Raw genomic sequence first — 19,290 nt, forward strand, 5'->3', positions numbered from 1 at the left:
TTAACTTTACCTGGTAATGGGACTGAAGCTGCTTGATTCGAATTACCTTTTACTGAAATCGATGCAGAATGGATTACGGGATTTAAAATATGCACATTAGTAGTCCTGTTATGATGTGGTATCCAGCTGAGTCTATAATTAAAGGTAATCCCCGGATATTTATAGTTTTGAATTTGTTTAATAGATTGGTTGCCAATAAACCATTTCTGAGGGCTCCAACTTTTTGAGAAGACAATTACTTTTGATTTGAAGTAGTTAATAGAAAGAGTTGCTTTTACAGTAATTGTGAAAGGCATTCAGATATCGTTGCAGGCCCACTCTTGAACATGAAAGAATGGCGGTATCGTCAGCATACAAGAGTAAGGGGGTAGCTCGATTTCCAAGTTTGGGAGGATGGCCATTTATGATATTTAAATACTGGGCCAAATCTGTTAAAAATAAATTGAAAAGATGTGGGGCCAGCACGCAACCTTGCTTAACTCCCCTTAGCACTGAAATTTTGTTGGTTAGGTCACCACTTGCAGAGTATTTCACCTGACAAAATGAGTCAGTGTGAAGCTTCCTCAAAAGGAACAACACGCAAGGGTCCTTGCCCAAGTTACTTAGTTTGGTCCATAACAGAGCCTTATTGATTGAATTGAAAGCACTCTTCAGATCGGTAAATGCAATGTATAATTTGTTTGTCCCAGTATTCATGTACTTTTCAGCTAAAAAGGCCAAGATGTAACAATGACCGCAGGTAGCTTTGCCTTTGGAAAAGCCAGTTTGTTCACACCCAATAATGTTATTTTGGTGTACCCAGTCCAATAAACAAGATTCCAGATGTTTAGCATACAATTTGCCTACTATTGACAGTAGACTGATGGGATGAAAATTTTCCGGGAGTTCTGGTCCCCCCTTTTTATAAATTGGAATGGTTATAAAATCAAGCCAAGCATCAGGGATGGTACCATAAAAGTCAATCAGTGTAAATAATTTCGCAAGGGGCCACTTGTGGGAAGGGCGGGATATAAATCTTAAATAAATAAATAAAAATAAATAAATAAAAGCCACCAGTCAGCAAATTTTTTTGAAGACCTCTGCAGGAAGGCCATCTGGGCCTCGTGCTTTGCCCAATTTTATATCTCTCAATAAAATACTGATTTTGTTTGAGGTTATTGGGGGCCAGACCGGAAAATCAGTGATATTTGAATTATCCCTATTAGGAATAGATACATGTGGAGCAGCAAATATGTTAGGAAAATGGTTAGCCCAGGACTGGGCAACAATAGCTGGCTCAGTAGTGAAATCGGTTTTTAAGTTACTTGAGATAATTCTCCAAAAGGCCTTGTTATCATTAGATGTTATCGAATGATATCATTGATCCCATTTGCTCTGAGTATAAGCTTTCTTTTTAGAAGCTATGCCACGCCCAGCAGCCTTGCTGGAGGATGAATATCACCCGGGACCTCACAGCAGGGGGCAAGGAACACCGTGACCGCAGGGTGGATGCACCAATTACAAGGGAGGAGGGATGATTGACAGGGAAGCACAGGGCTGGTGGAGGGAGGAGGGCATGGGACGAAGGTGTGAGGCAATAAAAGGTGGAAAACACTGGCAGCTAGGGAGGAAGAATGGAGTGGAGAAAAAGAGGCAGACACAGAAAGAGTGGGAATGCCTGAATCCATGGAGAGAACCTGGGAGAACCCATTGTTTCAGACATTCCATTGTGGGGGTGGGGGGGAGACTGGAATTAGCCTTGAGGATGCTGTTTTGCAAGTTTATGTAGAGACCCTTTAGGTAAGCCTGGGCTAAGCAAAGTGTTATCAGTTGGCCTGTTTTGGAATCTCTGGTTCAGGTACAATGTGGGGAACTTCACTGGATATTGGAATGCTTTTATGATCAGACAGAGTCTCTTGGGTAACAGTGTTTCTAAAATAAAGGGATTATTGTAAACACACTCCAGGAGCTAAAGTGTCAGAGGCACACACTATTTAAATATAGGTAAACTGGATAGGAATATGCCTGTAAAAGTAAAGTATGGAATTGTGCTACAAAAGAATGAAGTTCAGAAATCAATGTGATACGTTAAAAGATGTGTTTATGTCCTCAGAATTTCTAGGACTCAGATACGTACACAGCCAGTCTCTTAGGTGGTGCTTGGCAAATAAAAGCTGTCTGTGTATGAGAGAAAGAGACCAAGCCTTGAGACCAATTGTAGAAAGAAGTCAGTTTGACAAATTGAGATGCAGTAACAAAACTATTCTGTCAAGATAAGCAGACATGGTACATTGAGAAAACTCTTGAAAGATGCTGGTACATTTGAGCAGCAATATGGAATTGAACTGTGGTTACAGACAGCATTAAGGTGACCTCAAATACAATATTCTAGGAAATTTTGAAAACCTCAAAGTGAAAACAAGCAAACAGAAAGCAAATAAAAACAACCCTTTTACTTACCATCTATGACCTGAAAATGGGGGCCTAGACTTTTGAAATAATAGCTTTATCAATCCTGACAATGGTGATTGTGTCAGCTTTACTTCAGAAAAGGACAGAGATGCTATCAGTGTTGTGAGTAAGAGAATGAGTAAGAGAATGATGGCAAGCAGGGAAACGTTTAAAGCACACTTCTAAAACATATCAGGAAAAACATAACTTTTGAGTGGTATTAAATATTGCTTTTGCAAAAGCAATCCTGTTGAGGAAGTACTAATTTCCAGTGAGGACAGTGTTCTAAGAGTATCTGAATGATTTTTAAAGTGACATACTGTAACAACAGATGTATAAAAAACTGTGGAAACAAATTGTGATACAGCAAGCAGTTATGCAAAATTATGACCTGTATCCAGGGTTTCTTTTGAGCAGGAACGCACAGGAACGCAGTTCTGGCTGACCTGGCACAAGAGGGTGTGGCCTAATATGCAAATGATATGCACCTGGCTCACTCAGGATCTTTTTACCTGTGTATACAGGATTCCACGTCCAGAAAAGTAATGTTTAAAATATTAGGGACTCTAAGTAAAACAGTTAAAATTTATTAAGAAAAATATAGGCTTCCATACAAGATACAATACTCATCAAAACACACATTCAGTCCTAGGAAACATAGATAGAGAGATAGGGGAACACATGGGTAGACAAACAGGGTGATATTTACCTATCGTAGTCTTCAAGGAAGGCTCCAATGGCGACAAGCGAGGATGTGGGAGAAGGGACCCGAAACTGATCAGGAATCGGGGATGGATCTATGTAGCGGAAGTTGGGATACTGATAGAAGCACACCTGTGGGTAGCTAGTCCACAGATTATAAGGACTCTCTTGAGCCCTTAGGGGATGGGAGGTACAAGGGAGGAGGAAAGTGGTCAGCTGGTGCATGACCTCACAAAAAGGGGAGGTTTCGCAGTGACCACAAGGGCTGGACTACTGCGACAACCAATAGGAAGTTCATTGGTGTCACCTAATTGGGTGCTTGCTCTTGACCAATGGACTTGCCTGGATCCTGGATACCTGAGTGAACTTTCAGGTTGAAATGGACCAGGGGGAGGCTCCAAAATGACAGTTGGGGAGAAGAACAGAAAGATTACTTGGGTGGGGAGATGCTTAGGACTATTGGACTTATCTAAAAAGGTGACAATAGAGAGTCAAGTCATGGCCTAGGTAACACCCAGTTTGTACAAAGGAACTTGGCTCTGGCTGAAGATGGTCTTCCTCTTCTTCTGTCTTCTCTGGGGCAATAGTTTTTGTCTTGAGTTCCATCAAACAAAGAAAGTGGCGGTTGGACGATTAACCACTCCTGGGTTGGGTAGGTTGCTTGCAGGCGTAGGCGACATCTGGTGTGTACGTGAGCCGTCTGCTTTGCTGGAATGGAGTCAAGCCTAGTAGGAAGATGGCTGTGTGTGGTGTTAGCCCTCCACGGTGGATTCCATGATCAGAACTTCAAAACCATTCACTTGGATAGCTCCTGGCGGTGCAGTCTCTTCCACTCCATGGTTGAGATGGACGTCATATGGAATGACGGGAAACCATCCTTTCTTCTGGTGGGCACTCTTGTACCGGTCTAGAGTGCCTTTGTAGCGTTATGGCTGCTAGTACTGCATAAGTCCCTTTTGCCCCTGGATAGGTGTGCTCACACTCTCTGGCCAGACGTGTGCAAGTCGCTTCTCCAGGTGCTCTGGCAACCAAGCTGGAGATTACAATGTTCTGTAAGGGGGGGGGGGTTTCTTCACAATATAATGAGGGTATTATCAGCATAGGGGTAGTGCATAAACACCTAGTTTCTTAAAATGAAACCAAGTCCTCAGGGCCAGATGAACTGCATCCAGGAGTACTAAAAGAACCTCTGGCCATTATTTTTGAGTATTCATGGAGAACAGGTGAGATGCCAGAAGATTGGAGGCAGGCAAATGTTGTTCCCATCTTCAAGAAGGGGGAAAAGGAGGAGCCAGGTAACTACCAACCTGTCAGCTTGACATCTATACCTGGTAAAGTTTTAGAACACATCATCAAACAGTCAGTTCTGAAACACTTAGAAAGGATGGCTATGATTACTAAGAGCCAGCATGAGTTGCTCAAGAACAAGTCATGTCAGACTAACTTGATCTCTTTTTTTGAGAAAGTGACTACTTTGTTGGATCATGGGAATGCTGTAGACTATCTTGATTTCAGTAAGGCTTTTGATAGGGTTCCATATACTATCCTTGTTGACAAGTTGGTAAAATGTGGTTTGGATCCTGTTACCATTAGGTGGATCTGTAACTGGTTGACAGACTGCACCCAAAGAGTGCTTGTAAATGGTTCCTCATCCTCTTGGAGATGAGTGACAAGTGGAGTGTCTCAAGGATCTGTCCTGGGGCCTGATTTGGGTGAAGGAATCGAGGGAATGCTTATTAAATTTGCAGGTGATACTAAATTGGGAGGGATTGCAAATCCAGTAGAAGACAGAAACAGGATACAGAATGATCCTGATATGCTAGAAAACTGGGCTGAAATCAATAAAATGAATTTCAATAGGGATAAATGTAAAGTTCTGCATTTAGGTAGGAAAAATCCCATGCATAGTTATAGGATAAGGGAGACTTGTCTGGGCAGTAGTATGTGTGAAAAGGATCTTAGTGGACCATATGCTGGACATGAGTCAACAGTGTGATGTGGTGGCTAAAAAGGCAAATGCAATACTGGGTTGTATTAACAGAAGTATAGTGTCTAGATCATGTGAAGTGATGGTATCACTTTACTCTGCTCTGGTTAGATCTCACCTGGAGTATTGTGTTCACTTTTGGGCACCACATTTTAAGAAGGATACAGACAAGCTGGAAAGGGTCCAGAGGAGGGCAACAAAGATGGTGAGGGGTCTGGAGAACAAATCCTACGAAGAAAGGTTGAAGGAGTTGGGCATTTTAAGAAGAAGAAGAAGATATTGGATTTATATCCCGCCCTCCACTCCGAAGAGTCTCAGAGCAGCTCACAATCTCCTTTACCTTCCTCCCCCACAACAGACACCCTGTGAGGTGGGTGGGGCTGGAGAGGGCTCTCACAGCAGCTGCCCTTTCAAGGACAACCTCTGCCAGAGCTATGGCTGACCCAAGGCCATGCTAGCAGGTGCAAGTGGAGGAGTGGGGAATCAAACCCGGTTCTCCCAGATAAGAGTCCGCACACTTAACCACTACACAAAACTGGCTCTCCTGCAGAGGAGGCAGCTGAGAGGTGATATGATCACCATCTTCAAGTGTAAGCCAAAATGCCCTCAAAACGAGGTTGGAGAATTGTCAGGTGGGCACCTGGCTCACTCAGGATCGTTTTACCTGTGCATACAGGATTAACACATCCAGAAAAGTAATGCTTAAAATATTAGGGACTCTAAGTAAAACAGTTATTTATTTATTGAGAAAAATATAGGCTTCCATACAAGATACAATACTCATCAAAACACACATTCAGTCCTAGGAAACATAGAGAGATAGGGGAACACATGGGTAGACAAACAGGGTGATATTTACCTATCGTAGTCTTCAAGGAAGGCTCCAATGGCGACAAGTGAGGGAGTGGGAGAAGGGACCCGAAACTTGGCCTCAGAATCGGGGATGGATCTTTGCAGTGGAAATTGGGATACTGCTGGAAGCACACCTGTGGGGAGCTGTGTCACAGGTTATATAGACTACCTTGAGCCCTTAGGGGATGGGAGGCTCAGGGGTGGATGACAGGTGGTCAGCTGGTACATGATCTCAGAAAAGGGGAGGCTCTGCAGTGACCCTAAGGGCTGGACTTCTGCAGTAGCCAATAGCAAGTTAATTGGTGGCACCTAATTGGGTGCCCATGACTGACCAATGAACAGGCTTGGGTCCTGGATACCTGAGTGAACTTTCAGGTAGAAATGGACCAGGGTGAGGCTCCAAAATGACAGTTGGGGAGAAGAATGGGAGAGATTACTGGGTGGGGAGATGCTTAAGACTATTAAACTTATCTAAAAGGGTGACAATAGAGAGCCAAATCATTGCCTAGGTAACACTCGGTTTACACAAAGGAACTTGGCTCTGGCTGAAGATGGTCTTCCTCTTCTTTAGTCTTCTTCCTGGCACCAGTCTTTGTCCTGAGTTCTGTTGGACAAAGGCTTGAGTGGTCTGGCAGGATCCACGCCTAAGATATGCTTGATTATCTTATGCAGAAGTTGAAGCAGCTGTTGGATATGGAGTCAGGAAAACAAGATGGATTCTCGTGGTGTTAGCCTTTGGTTCATGGAAACAGGCTGGAAACTGTTTGCCTGTACAGTTCATGGTGGCATGGCTTCTTCCACTGCAGCGGCCAAGGCTGGGCACACAAGGAACAGCTGGAAGCTCGTCTGTAGTTCTGGCTAACGCCCATCCAGAGATGTAGAATGCTGCTGCAAAGCTGAGGCTTATAGTATCCACATAAGCCTTAGCAACCGTGGGCAAAGTTCACTTCTTAGAGCAGATGTGTGTGAGTCAAAACTCCAGGCACCCTGGTAACCATACTGGTGATCATGATGTCTATGTGTATGAAAAGTAGGGGGCTTTTCCTTACACATGTACTTGAAGGGCTGTCATATAGAGGATGGTGCAGAATTGTTTTCTGTGGCCCCTGAAGGTAGGACCAGAACCAGTGGGTTGAAATTACATCAAAAGAGTTTCCGGCTGAACATTAGGAAGAACTTCCTGACAGAGTGGTTCTTCAGTGGAACAGGCTTCCTTGGGAGAAGGTGGGTTCTCCTTCCTTGGAGGTTTTTAAACAGAGGCTGGATGGCCATCTGACAGCAATGCGAATCCTGTGAATTTAGCAGGGGGTGGTATTTGTGAATGTCCTGCATTGTGTAGGGAGTTGGACTAGATGACTCTTCCAACTCTATGATTCCCCATTCAACATCAAAGGCATTAAGAGAACTTTAGAACATGCCTGTTTCCTAGATATAGAACTTCCTTTACCCTCAATGTGTCCTTAACCCAAAGTTTAAGCATTCACTAGAAGTTTTATATGACCCTTTCTATTTATGAAAATATATACTGGCTTGGATTCTATGAATGAGTTCCATATGCACTGGATAGTCTCTGTTAGTGTTGCCAACTTCCAGATGGTGGCTAGAGATCTCCCAGTATTACAACTGGTCTCCAGGCAACAGAGGTCGTTCACCTGAAGAAAATGGCTGCTTTGAAAAGTGGACTCTATGGCATTAGACCCTGCTGAGGTCCCTTCTCTCCCCAAACTCTGCCCTCCTCAGGTTCCACCCTAGAAATCTCCAGGCATTTCCCAACCCGGAGCTGGCAACCCTTGTTTCTGCCAGGTCTCTGTTGGAAAATACCTGGAGACTTGGTGGGGGATCCAGGATGGGGTGAGGTTTGGGAGGGAAGGAGCCTTAGCATGGTACAATCCCATAGACTCCACCCTTCAAAGCAGCCATGTTCTCCCGGGGACCTGATCTCTGCCAGCTAGAGATCAGTTGTAAAAGCAGGAGATCTCCAGGCCCCACCTGGAGGCTGCAACCCTACTGCCATGGAATGCACCCTCTTCCACTAAAAAACTTTGCACAAGATCAGTGGTTTTCAGTTGGCCATTGCATAAATCGAAGTGCTAGCAAAAGAAGTGAGCTCCATAGCAGAGATTCCAAAGGGGTTTAACAATGTTAAAGAGATTTACTTGATTGCTAGCCCCAATGAGTCTTTGTTAAAAGAGTCAGGTACATAAAAAAAATAAACAAAATTACTTTATAGAAGATCTGTATGTTGCCAGACCCAGCTATGTGTTAAACTTGTGATAAAACTTTTTGGTTAATAATAGCAGTTCTAAACATTCCAGGGAAATGTTTGCTAAGCGGTTAGTGAAAGTGGAACAAGATATTTTGGTCTACCTTGAGCAAGGCAGAGTATTACAGATTTATTAGAGTATTATTCATTAGGGGGGAAACAGCATCCACACATTTAATGCTGTTTTACTTAATATGTAACCATACACTGATTTAAGATTATGCATATTTTTGAATATCTACATAATTCAAACACTACAAACAGAAAATGCACTTTACCTGAGTTTTTGGACCACCTACATTTCATAAATAAAAATGTTTTGAAATAACCATTTCAAAAATATGGTAAAACCTTCAGGATGGCATTTTTTTCTACTTAAAAAAAAAAGCAGTCTCAGACTAATGTCCGAACAGGGCTTTTAAATCTGAGCAGGGCTAGTCAGAACCTTATGATTATGCAGAAACCCATACTGTGACTATTCAGCAAACATGTAATAGACCACACCAGCAAAGTCTGTGCCAAAGGTAACTTATGAGGGATGGGGAAACTTTCCTGCATCTTTTTTTAAAAAGCTATCTCCCTTCTGCAGTGGACAGAAACTTGTCTCTCTTTAATATTTACTGCACATGTAAAAGGACATATCAGCAAATATCAGCTAAATTCAGGATTACTTTCATCACCCTCTTTGCCACTGCCACAAGCTGTGAAGTACTATTCCTATAGAATATGAAATGCATGATCCTAAATATATATGGGCAGGGCTTTTTTTTGTAGCTAAGGTTGCCAATACCCATTTGAAGGCAGGGGATCCCCTGGTTTGGAGGCCCTCCCCCCACTTCAGGGTCATCAGAAAGTGGGGGAGGGGAGAGAAATGGTCTGCTGGGCACTCCATTATTCCCTATGGAGACTGATTGCCATAGGGTATAATGGAAAATTGATCTGTGGGTATCTGAGGCTCTAGGGAGTTGTTTTTTGAGGTAAAGGCACCAAATTTTCAGCAGAGCATCCAGTGCCTCTCCCCAAAATACTGTCCAAGTTCTATGAGCTCCGAAAGAGAGTGCCCCTATCCTTCATTATTTCCAATGGAGGGAAAGCATTTAAAAGGTGTGCGGTCCCTTTAAATGTGAAGGCCAGAACTCCCTTTGGAATTCAGTTATGCTTGTCACAACCTGGCTCCACCCCCAAAATCTCCTGGCTCCACCCCCAAAGTCTCCAGATATTTCTTGAATTGGACTTGACAACTCTATTTGTAGCAGGAACTCCTCTGCATATTAGGCCACACACCCCTCATGTAGCCGGTCCTCCTGCCGCTTACAGTAAGCACTGTAATAAGAGCCCTGTAAGCTCTTGGAGGACTGGCTACATCAGGGGTGTGTGGTCTAATATGCAAAGGAGTTTCTGCTACAAAAAAACCCTCAGTGTGGGGGGATCTTTGTAGATCATAGAATCTATATATGGGCCAGCACACCTTAAGGTCTGCCTTCTCCCATATAAACATAGACTCTGCTTTGGGTGAGCCCATCACCTGGGACTAAATGGGTCATAGCACCAAAATCTTGGAACCCCCATGCCAGGGAGATTTATCTGTCTCCCTCTAACATTGTTTGTGAATGAAGACTTCTTTTGTTTTGTCTGGTATTCCACCAATAACTTTTATTGGCCCTCCTCCTTGGCTGTGTTGTAATCTGTGTTTGTGTGTTTTTATGTTTGTATTGAATGGTTTATTTTATAGATACTTTATTTTAAATGTTCTATTAATGTTTAAATGTTTTGATGTTTTCCACTTTGGGGACCATATTTAGGTGGAAAGACAGCATAGAAATGTTTTAAATAAATAAATGCATATGTAGAACTAGTTAGAAATTGTGTAGACAATATTAGCAGTGTCAACCTATACAGTTTCCTTTGAACCCAGTTAATTTAAAATGACTTAGAAGGACACTGATGGTACTGTAAGTTTCTGAGACAACAAAGAGCTCTGAATGAGTCTTTCTCTTTGGTAAAAATGTTTACTTAGCTACTCTTTTTTATTGGGTCAAGTACTATATAGTTATTGCTTTTTCAGATTTAAGTTTACTGGGTCTCAAAAGTTTTTTTTGGGGGGGGGATGATTCGTTTAGTAACATTGCCTCTTCTGCAGCCTTTTGGGAATGGGAAGTGGAATTGTTATTATCCAGAGGTGTACAGCTTTTTAAAATCCCATCTGTGAATGACCTAGCTATGATGGGAGAAAATAGAAGTATTCAACCTGGTGAACTGATTCATAGATAGGGCATTCTATCTAGCTAAGTAACTTGAATCCTGTTCTTGAATGCATACCTTCTGAGTTTACATAGTCTAGGTCCATAATCTTTTTGTTAAACATTTAGCCAGTTTCCTCACAGTTCTTCCAATATTAGACAAGTCTCCGTTGTGTTTTTTCATAATCATTCCATTTTTTACAGTTATATTTAGCCATTCTGGGTATTGGCGGAAGTTTCTGCCTAAGAGGACAAGGCTTTTAGTCCTTCCTTGTATGCAGAAACTGGGTTTTCAGGTAGCTGGCTTGAGGTTGACTCAGCCTTCCATCCTTCCGAGGTCGGTAAAATGAGTACCCAGCTTGCTGGGGGAAAGTGTAGATGACTGGGGAAGGCAATGGCAAACCACCCCGTAAAAAGTCTGCCATAAAAATGTTGTGAAAGCAACGTCACCCCAGAGTCGGAAACAACTGGTGGTTGCACAGGGGACCTTTCCCTTTCCTGTATGTCTTTAAGGTGGTATTTCAGATGTTATGTTTATGGAAAATTGACAATAGAAGCACAACTTTAGAATCACTCCAAAATCTGGGGCAGGGGGAATGGAAGTAAATGATAAACAGGAAATAAGATGAAGGTTGTGAGGGAGGGAGCAAGGACCATTAGGATAATTGATTTCTTTTTCCCCCTCACTCTTACTGCAACTGATTTTGTTCTCCAGGCAACAATAATAGAGATAGTATGTAATATGACAAAAATTAATTTCGTGATTTTGGAGTTTTTAATCCCAATTTAGGTCAATGATATTTCAGTATTTTAATTTAGAAGTTGGATTACTATGTGTTTTTATGCATTATGATCATTCAATATTACAATGGAGGAGGGCAAAGGACAATGTATAAATATGCAATCCAGTCTAAATAAATGCTTTGAGAGAATGTACACCTCCTTCATAAATGTAAGTTGTTGTATTACTAAATTGCTCATTATCCACTTGAACTGCATTTTTCTCTGTTAAATAAATCTGTTTGATATGAGTCAGAGGCCATTAACTTTACATCTCTGCTTTTCAGAATGACTATCGCAAGCTGTCTATGCAATGCAAGGACTTTGTGGTTGGTGTCCTTGATCTCTGTCGAGACTCTGAAGAGGTAGAATCCATTCTGAATGGAGATTTGGAAGCTGAGCCACCTGAAACACAAAGGCACAGAGCTTCATTGACTCGTGTCAAACTCGCAATTAAATATGAAGTGAAAAAGGTAACTAGTTAGCCTTTCCAAACAATATGATATTTGATTCATTGCATCAAAACTTGCAGGTGTTAATGACCTTACAATAATAAACTGTATAGAAATTTTTTTATAGATGCTGTCTTCTGCTAGAATAATACATTGTTATCAGTGTAAGGCAACTTGGAAACTGGCCTTTTAAAATGAAAATATAATGTGTGTCATTGGTGATGGAAAGTGTAAAGTCACAAGTCAACTTATGGTGACCTCATAAGATAAAGGCAAGAAATGAACTGAGGTGGTTTGCAGTTGCCTGTCTGCACAGCAGCCCTGGACTTCCTTGGGGGTCTATCATCCAAATCCTAACCAGAACTGACCCTGCATAGATCGTCTATGAAAACAAGAGCTATAAATCCTATATTCTATTACATTTATGTTACTTCAAGAAGATCAACTTTTATTTACCTCAGAGAGTTTATAAGACACTCTAATAGTAGATGAATTCAGTACACTGACACCTACATTTATTTACCTCAGAATGGTCATGTTCATATTCTTAGTGTCAGCAAGATCTCTTATAGCTTTTGTTATAAATCACATTTTGTTATAGAGTGCCATCTGTTAAACCAATTTACTGAATTACACTGCTGTACATAAATCGTGATCATCCTACTATAAAATCTGGATAGCGTCACAGGATTTTTTAACACTCTTCCCTCACTAATAAATAACTACCTAATTTTTAAAAGTTTGAAATATGTATATTGTACATATTAAGTTAATGCATATTATGTTATGGCGTATTAAAAGAGATATCACAGTGTTGTAATTGTGCACTTCAGTAGTGCTTACTGGTGGAAAGCATCTGATCCCTGGAATTGTCACTTTCTTGGAGCTCCATCTTTCTCTATTCCTGTTATCTGTTACTTGGTTGATGTGGAAATCTACTTATGGGACTAGCACAGGCTCTGCAGTAAACATGACTGGCTTCCCAAAGCAAACATAGTATTGCCTAGAGAAAAGACACCTGCCTTATGTAGGGACATCTTGATCATCCTGATAGTGCAGCACGATGCCACATTGAGGACTAAACTACATGTCATCTTTTCACCATGTGGAATACTGCACTTGTAGCTCCAAAATGGATTGAATGCCTCCCACCCCAGTCTTTTAAGCTTGGGAAAATGGCACAGTGGAGAAATGCAGAATTCCTTCCTCCCCCTTACACAATGGTCTTGAGTCAAACCGAGCCCCTGGGGTCTTTTAAAAAGCAGTTCCCCACAGCTGCCATGTACGGAAAGCAGGTATGGGGGGAGCAGGGACTTTTGCACTGTCAATGTTTCTCCGGGCTCTTCTTGTTTAAAAAATATAATAAGTAGTAGTTTTGTTCTCAGATATAGAATGATATTGTACTGTAATTCCATAACCCTAAGATTGAGGTATGCAGAAGCTCTTTGAGATCTTGGAAAGATAGGTTTATTTTCATTTTGCACAAACACCTCAGCTCTTTTTTGTTTTATAGACATGTTGCCTTTGAAAATGAATCACTAAATTGACTCAACATTGTTGTTTTGTTGTTGTTATCTGAGTCCGTTATATCATTTTTAAAGTCTCCAAATGGTAACCATATAAACTACTTTAGGTATTATGAATGGAAAGCACTACTAAATTTTTCTATTTATTAGGTTGCTTATGCATTGGTGCCTCTATAGTAAACATGTGTTTCACTTTCAGTCTTAAGTCTGAAAACAGATTTTTAATGCTCTTCTTTGTCTTTCTAGATATAGTATTGCTTGAAATTCCTGTTTTGTTTATTTCATCTTTTAATCTTCATTTTTACTTAATTTTTGAGTTGCAAGTAAAATTGAATCCTTATAGTTTCAAAGTTTTATTAGCATTATAACAAAGAAAAGGGGGGAAGAGAAAACAGGGAATAGGAATAAAAATACAAATAAAGACGTTACATTCAGCATATCATAATACCAAAAGGGGAAGAATAGTTCAAAAAAGATTCAAAGTACATTGAAATACAAAGTAAATACTGAAAGACCTAGCTTATATACATCCGGGTCAGCCATGATACATATACAAGAAGAAAAAATAGCAATTTTTATTAGGTAGCAGTAGTCAGGTATTCACAGAACTGTCCAGCCAAACATATAGCGGTTCCCAATATTTTTTAGCATCTTCCATAGTCTTGCCTCTCAGTAGAGAAGATAGATAGTCCAGTTCAGCTGTCTCTAATATTTTTCCAATCAGTTCTTGTTTAGTAGGCAGTTCCTGATGTTTCCACTTTTGCTCAATCAAAATTAATATGTGCCATCAGGTGCTTTGCCTCTTTTGGATAATCACTAGGATAAATGTTCAATAAAAATAACTCTGGATTAATTGCTTTTAACAACATTGCAAGACCACCACATATGATAAAAAGTCCCAGTATGCGAGGTATATTTCCAACATTTGTTAGATAGATTAACATACATTTTAGACACTTTTTCATGAGTTACATACCATCTATAAAACATTTTATAAACATTCTCTTTAAAAGTAACTGCTTTAGTTAATTTAATATTAAGACTTCCACAAAGCCACCCACTCATCTGTACCAATATAGTGGATTTTTCAGTAGGGTTGCCAGGTCTGTGATGGAAAATACCTGGAGACTTTGGGGGTGGATCTGGGAGAGGGCAGGTTTGGAGAGGGGAGGGCCCTCAGCATAGTGCAATGCCATAGAGACTATCATCAAAGCAGCCATTTTCTCCAGGGCAGCTGATCTATGTCAACCGAAGATCAGTTGTAAAAGCGGGAAATCTCCAGGCCACACCTGGAGGCTGGCAACCCTAATTTACAAGGCTGTAGCACGGTTTAGGACTGCACTATTGACCACAACAGGAAAGAGAAAACTCTGTAGTAAGAATGCTGAGTGAAAATTAGTCCTTTCTGATACTTTTTTGATGCACATTTAAGCTTTTTGCCTTTCTATCTACAATCTAAAGCAGGTCTAGTGTGCATTAATGTGATCTGATCAGCTCATGATATTAACATCAGCATATTTAGAGAAATTATTTTTCTGTAAAGTCAATTAAGTGATGAAGAATTCATTCCTGTTTAAAATCCTGGCAACCAATTAAAATAATTCTTGCTGGGAAACTTTTCCTGCCTTCATTGCCTGCTGCTTGATGTAACTTTTTTTTTTACAGTGTCAAATCTATTCCATTAACAATCTAAGTGGAATTTTGCAGACATGAGTCAGCTAGTGGCAAGACAAAATACATTAAGCTCTTCATTGATTACAAAATTGGTGAAGGAAGTGAATATACTTAGACTTATTTACCAAGGGAAGCATTGTTAAAACTCTAAATAAATATAAATATGTATGTGTTGAAGACCGTAACATCACACATATATACATATCTGTTTTTTAGAACTATGCCATAGTTTGCTTCCAGGGAGTGGAATATTAAGGAAAATTTTTAGATTGATTTCATAGCATCCGAAGAATATATTTCTTACTTAAACATAAGAACATAAGAGAAGCCATGTTGGATCAGGCCAACGGCCCATCAAGTCCAACACTCTGTGTCACACAGTGGCAAAAAATTTTATATACACACATACACTGTGGCTAATAGCCACTAATGGACCTGTGCTCCATATTTTTATCTAAACCCCTCTTGAAGGTGGCTATACTTGTGGCCGCCACCACCTCCTGTGGCAGTGAATTCCACATGTTAATCACCCTAGTTAGCAGCAACAGCTGTAAGGAACTGTAAGGAAAAGTATTTGCATGGGTTTTATTTTAAAGACATAGAGAACAAAGCTGATAATGAAAATACCTGGAAGTGGCTCCAAAACAGACACATGAAAAAGGAAATGAAGGATTCATTTTAGCTGCACAGCAGCAGGCACTTGAAACAAATAGCATAAAAGCCAAAATTCAGAAGACCAGTGATGATAGCAAATGTTGCAAAACAAAAAATGAAATAGTCAATCACATGGTCAGTTCTTACAGTAAAATTGCTCAAACTGACTATAAAGAACATCACAATAGAGTTGCAGCTATGTTGCACTGGAACTACGAATGGGCATGAACTGGGAAAATGGTGGTTTGTGTTGTTTTGTGGTTCATTTGATTGTACAAACCACCATTTCCCTGAACTAGTTTGTGGTTCTTTTGGTCTATTCGATTTGTCTCCTCATCAGTTAGAGACACCAGAGTCACAGAGAATATTCTGCAGGCTCTCCTCCACCTGCTATCCAAGTTTGGCAAAGATTGCATTTGGGATGTTTGAGTTATAGCTCCCCAAAACAGGTGCCCTCAGGAAAGCTCAGCTCTAGCTTCAGGTTCGGTTCCTCCTTGATACCATAGCAAGGAACACCTTCCAGTCATGAGATGTGTTTAAACAATTGTCCCACTGTGTGTGGGGAAAAAAGAGTCCCTCAAAGCCCCTAAATCAGCTGCAGCAAACAATTCTTCTTCAGTTCTCATGACAATGAACTCTTCTCTCTCTGTGCTGCAAAGTGAAAGTAGCTGAGTGGGTGCGGTATTATACAGGTATATAATCTGGTCCCATAGAGCTCTTTGGTTGGGTTCCACAGCTGCCAATCAAACTATGAACAACTGTTTTGGGTGTCTCTAGGGCTCTCCACAAGTCCTTCCCCCAGTGCTGCTTAAGAATTTATTGAATCAGCGCCATGATATCTGGAGAATGAACTGCAAAAACAAACATCCCGAACCTCCATGGAAAAAAGATGGTTCATTTTTGGGTTAACGAATGACATGACCAAATGAACCTGTTCGAAACTAACCATGAACTGGCCACTTTGTGATCAAACTACAGTTCATTTTTCAGATCATGCCCATCCCTAATTGGAACCTTTGCAAGAAGTATGGTTTATCACACAAATATATGGGAGCACAAACTAGCCAAAATCATGGAGAATGATGAAACAAAGATTCTTTGGGACTTCGAGTTACTAACAGATAAACACCTGGAGCATAACATCCCTGATATCACAATTGTAGGAAAAAATAGAGTTTGGATCATTTTTATTGTAATCCCAAGAGATAGCAGAATACAAAAGAAAGAACAGGAAAAGATCACAAAATACCATGACCTACAAACCCAGTTTGCTTGGGGGGCGGGAAGTGTAGATGACTGGGGAAGGCAATGGCAAACCACCCCATTAAAAAGTCTGCTGTGAAAATGCCGTGACATGACGTCACCCCAGAATCGGAAACGACTGGTGCTTGCACAGGGGACTACCTTTATCTTTACAAACAGTTAGCGTTTACAGAAGAGTTAGAGCATCTTTGAGACCAGAAGGTTAGCATTGTGCCTGTTGTCATTGGAGTCCTTGGAGCAGTGCCTAGAAGTCTCAAGAAACACCTAGACATTTGGGACACTGAAGAAATAACACCAGCTCAGCTCCAAAAGACAGTGTTGTTTGGAATAGCAAGAATCCTGTGAAGATACATCTGCAGTTCCCAAGCATGAGGGTAGAACTTGAACTGCAGAACACTATCTTTGAATACAATTGATATACCTATCCTTCTGAAAAAACTAACTGGACAGGGATTGGGAAGCACTGTTCTGTGATAATTTTAGTCCTACTGGAAGGATAAATTTCAGAATGTGGTGTTGGGGAACTATATGTTCTCCTATTTCAACAAGACACTTTCCATACATAGGAAAGTTTTGAAGTAGATAATAAAATATGCAATAAGTATTGTAATAAAATATGATTTTTTCATATGAATTCATTAATGACCAAGTTTTGTGAGGACTATAGTAAACATCTTCCTAGAATTCCTAAAATCTATGAAAGCGCATTACAGGAATAGTTTAATGGATTAACAATTTCTTTAATTTTTAAACATGAGGATGATTAGATAATTTCTTAAGATACTGTCCAGCTATATTCCAGGATTTCTTTGACATAGATAGGTGTGGTTTTGAGCCTGGTGATCCATGAGGTGCCTTCAAAATCTAGGGTTCTTTATAATCGGATTAGGCACAATTCGCCCAATTCTTTTCCCATAGAAAGTTCTTTGAAATAAATTGGAATTCTATGAGAGCAAGAACTGTAATCTTTCATAACCTCTAATGTATTGCCATTGGATTGTGGCCACTGAGTTCTATAAATATCTCCTAAATGTTTCACATAGTTTGGGTGCATTTGTTGTTACGATCATGATCCACTAGAGTTGCTTTCTATGCTTCTATAACTCTCTCCTACCTACCCTGCATCTGAGCACCAATGAGTGCCTTGCAGATGTGGAGTTGAGAAATTAATGATGCTGAGAAAGCGCTGGTGTTGTTGCAACTTGTTATTGCTATAACAACCTCCAGCAAGTGAGTAAATGTAATAAAATTAACACTTCTGTCTTTGGACTAGTCTTCTGTATCCCAGTCCCCAACAATACTGCTGAAAGAAGCAAAGCAGTTGCAGGCTGTGCACCCCAAGCAAGCCTTAGATTTTTGAGGGCCAGGGCTGGCCCTGCCACTAGGCAAACTAGGCAATTGCCTAGGACACCAGCCTTCTGGGGGCACCAGATGTGACTCAGTGACATTATCAGTGCAGGGGGGAGGGAACCAGAAGTTAGTCTTGCCCAAGATGCCAGACAGTCTAGGGCCGGCCCTGTTGAGGGCTGAATTAAGTGGGAGATCTAAACAGCATTCTGTAGTATTATGTGGTGCAGCAGAGTTGAGGATTAGTAAGTCTTGAACCCGTAATACCCGTTAAATCAATAGGCTAAGATTGGAGTAACTACATAGAATTGTACATACGATATATGTATATTATGGATTCACAATTTACTATTCCTCAGTGAAGTTTGTGGTCTCAGGCTGGAGTAACCCTGCATAGCATTTCACTTTGAGTCATACACTTTTCAATCATGTGTAAGAAAATCGTTCCCAATGCACGGGGCAAGAACATGATTCTTAACTATGAATTCCTCCATTAATTATAGGCTGACTTGTTTGATTAATCACCTAAGCTCTCAATAGCTGCATTTCAGCTTCCCACTAGGCAAACACTTTTAAAACTGTTGGCCATATTTCTTTTTTGCACAAGGGACTGCCCTCTTTGTTTGATGCTTTTGTGTCCTACTGCATTTTTAAGAATAAAAGAGTAAATCACATATGGAATAGGTTGAAAATCGTAACAAAAAGAGAAACTGTTAGTATTTTTGTTTTCTGAAAATACATCTTGGGTCTCATTTGAGCATAGAAGTGTTACTGTGATGCTAGCAACTCTGTGACACACCAAATAAACAAGCCTAATAATAGCATAAAATTATATGGTGATAACAATCTGTACATTCAGGAACCGTTAGAAGCTTAAAATAGCCCAAGAGGAAAAGCCATTTTGGGAAGCTTGTCATTTCATATTACTTTCTAGCTAAGGGTATTAGATTTAAGAACCGTGGCAACTGTTAATGTGTAACTTCAGTAGCTGATAATGAATCTTATAAAACCGTTAGTGGAGCTGTGTTGGCAGCATCAGAATCAGAAGGGAGTTCTTTGCTACCATAAATAAATCTCCAGTGTGATTTTCCCCATGGCCTGATCCCTCTTCAGAGTTTTC

The 19,290-nt window shown here is 40.5% G+C and overlaps 1 protein-coding gene across 1 annotated transcript in view; it reads left to right on the plus strand.

Annotated features, from left to right (window-relative positions):
- Nucleotides 1-19,290, plus strand: part of TRPC3 (transient receptor potential cation channel subfamily C member 3) — a 93,779-nt gene that overhangs the window by 28,426 nt on the left and 46,063 nt on the right. Inside the window, exon 3 of the mRNA XM_060246835.1 lies at nt 11,542-11,727. Coding sequence (XP_060102818.1) covers nt 11,542-11,727 — 186 coding nt within the window. The remainder of the gene's footprint in view (nt 1-11,541; nt 11,728-19,290) is intronic.

This window comes from Heteronotia binoei, chromosome 9 (genome assembly GCF_032191835.1).
Source record: "Heteronotia binoei isolate CCM8104 ecotype False Entrance Well chromosome 9, APGP_CSIRO_Hbin_v1, whole genome shotgun sequence".
NCBI lineage: Eukaryota > Metazoa > Chordata > Lepidosauria > Squamata > Gekkonidae > Heteronotia > Heteronotia binoei.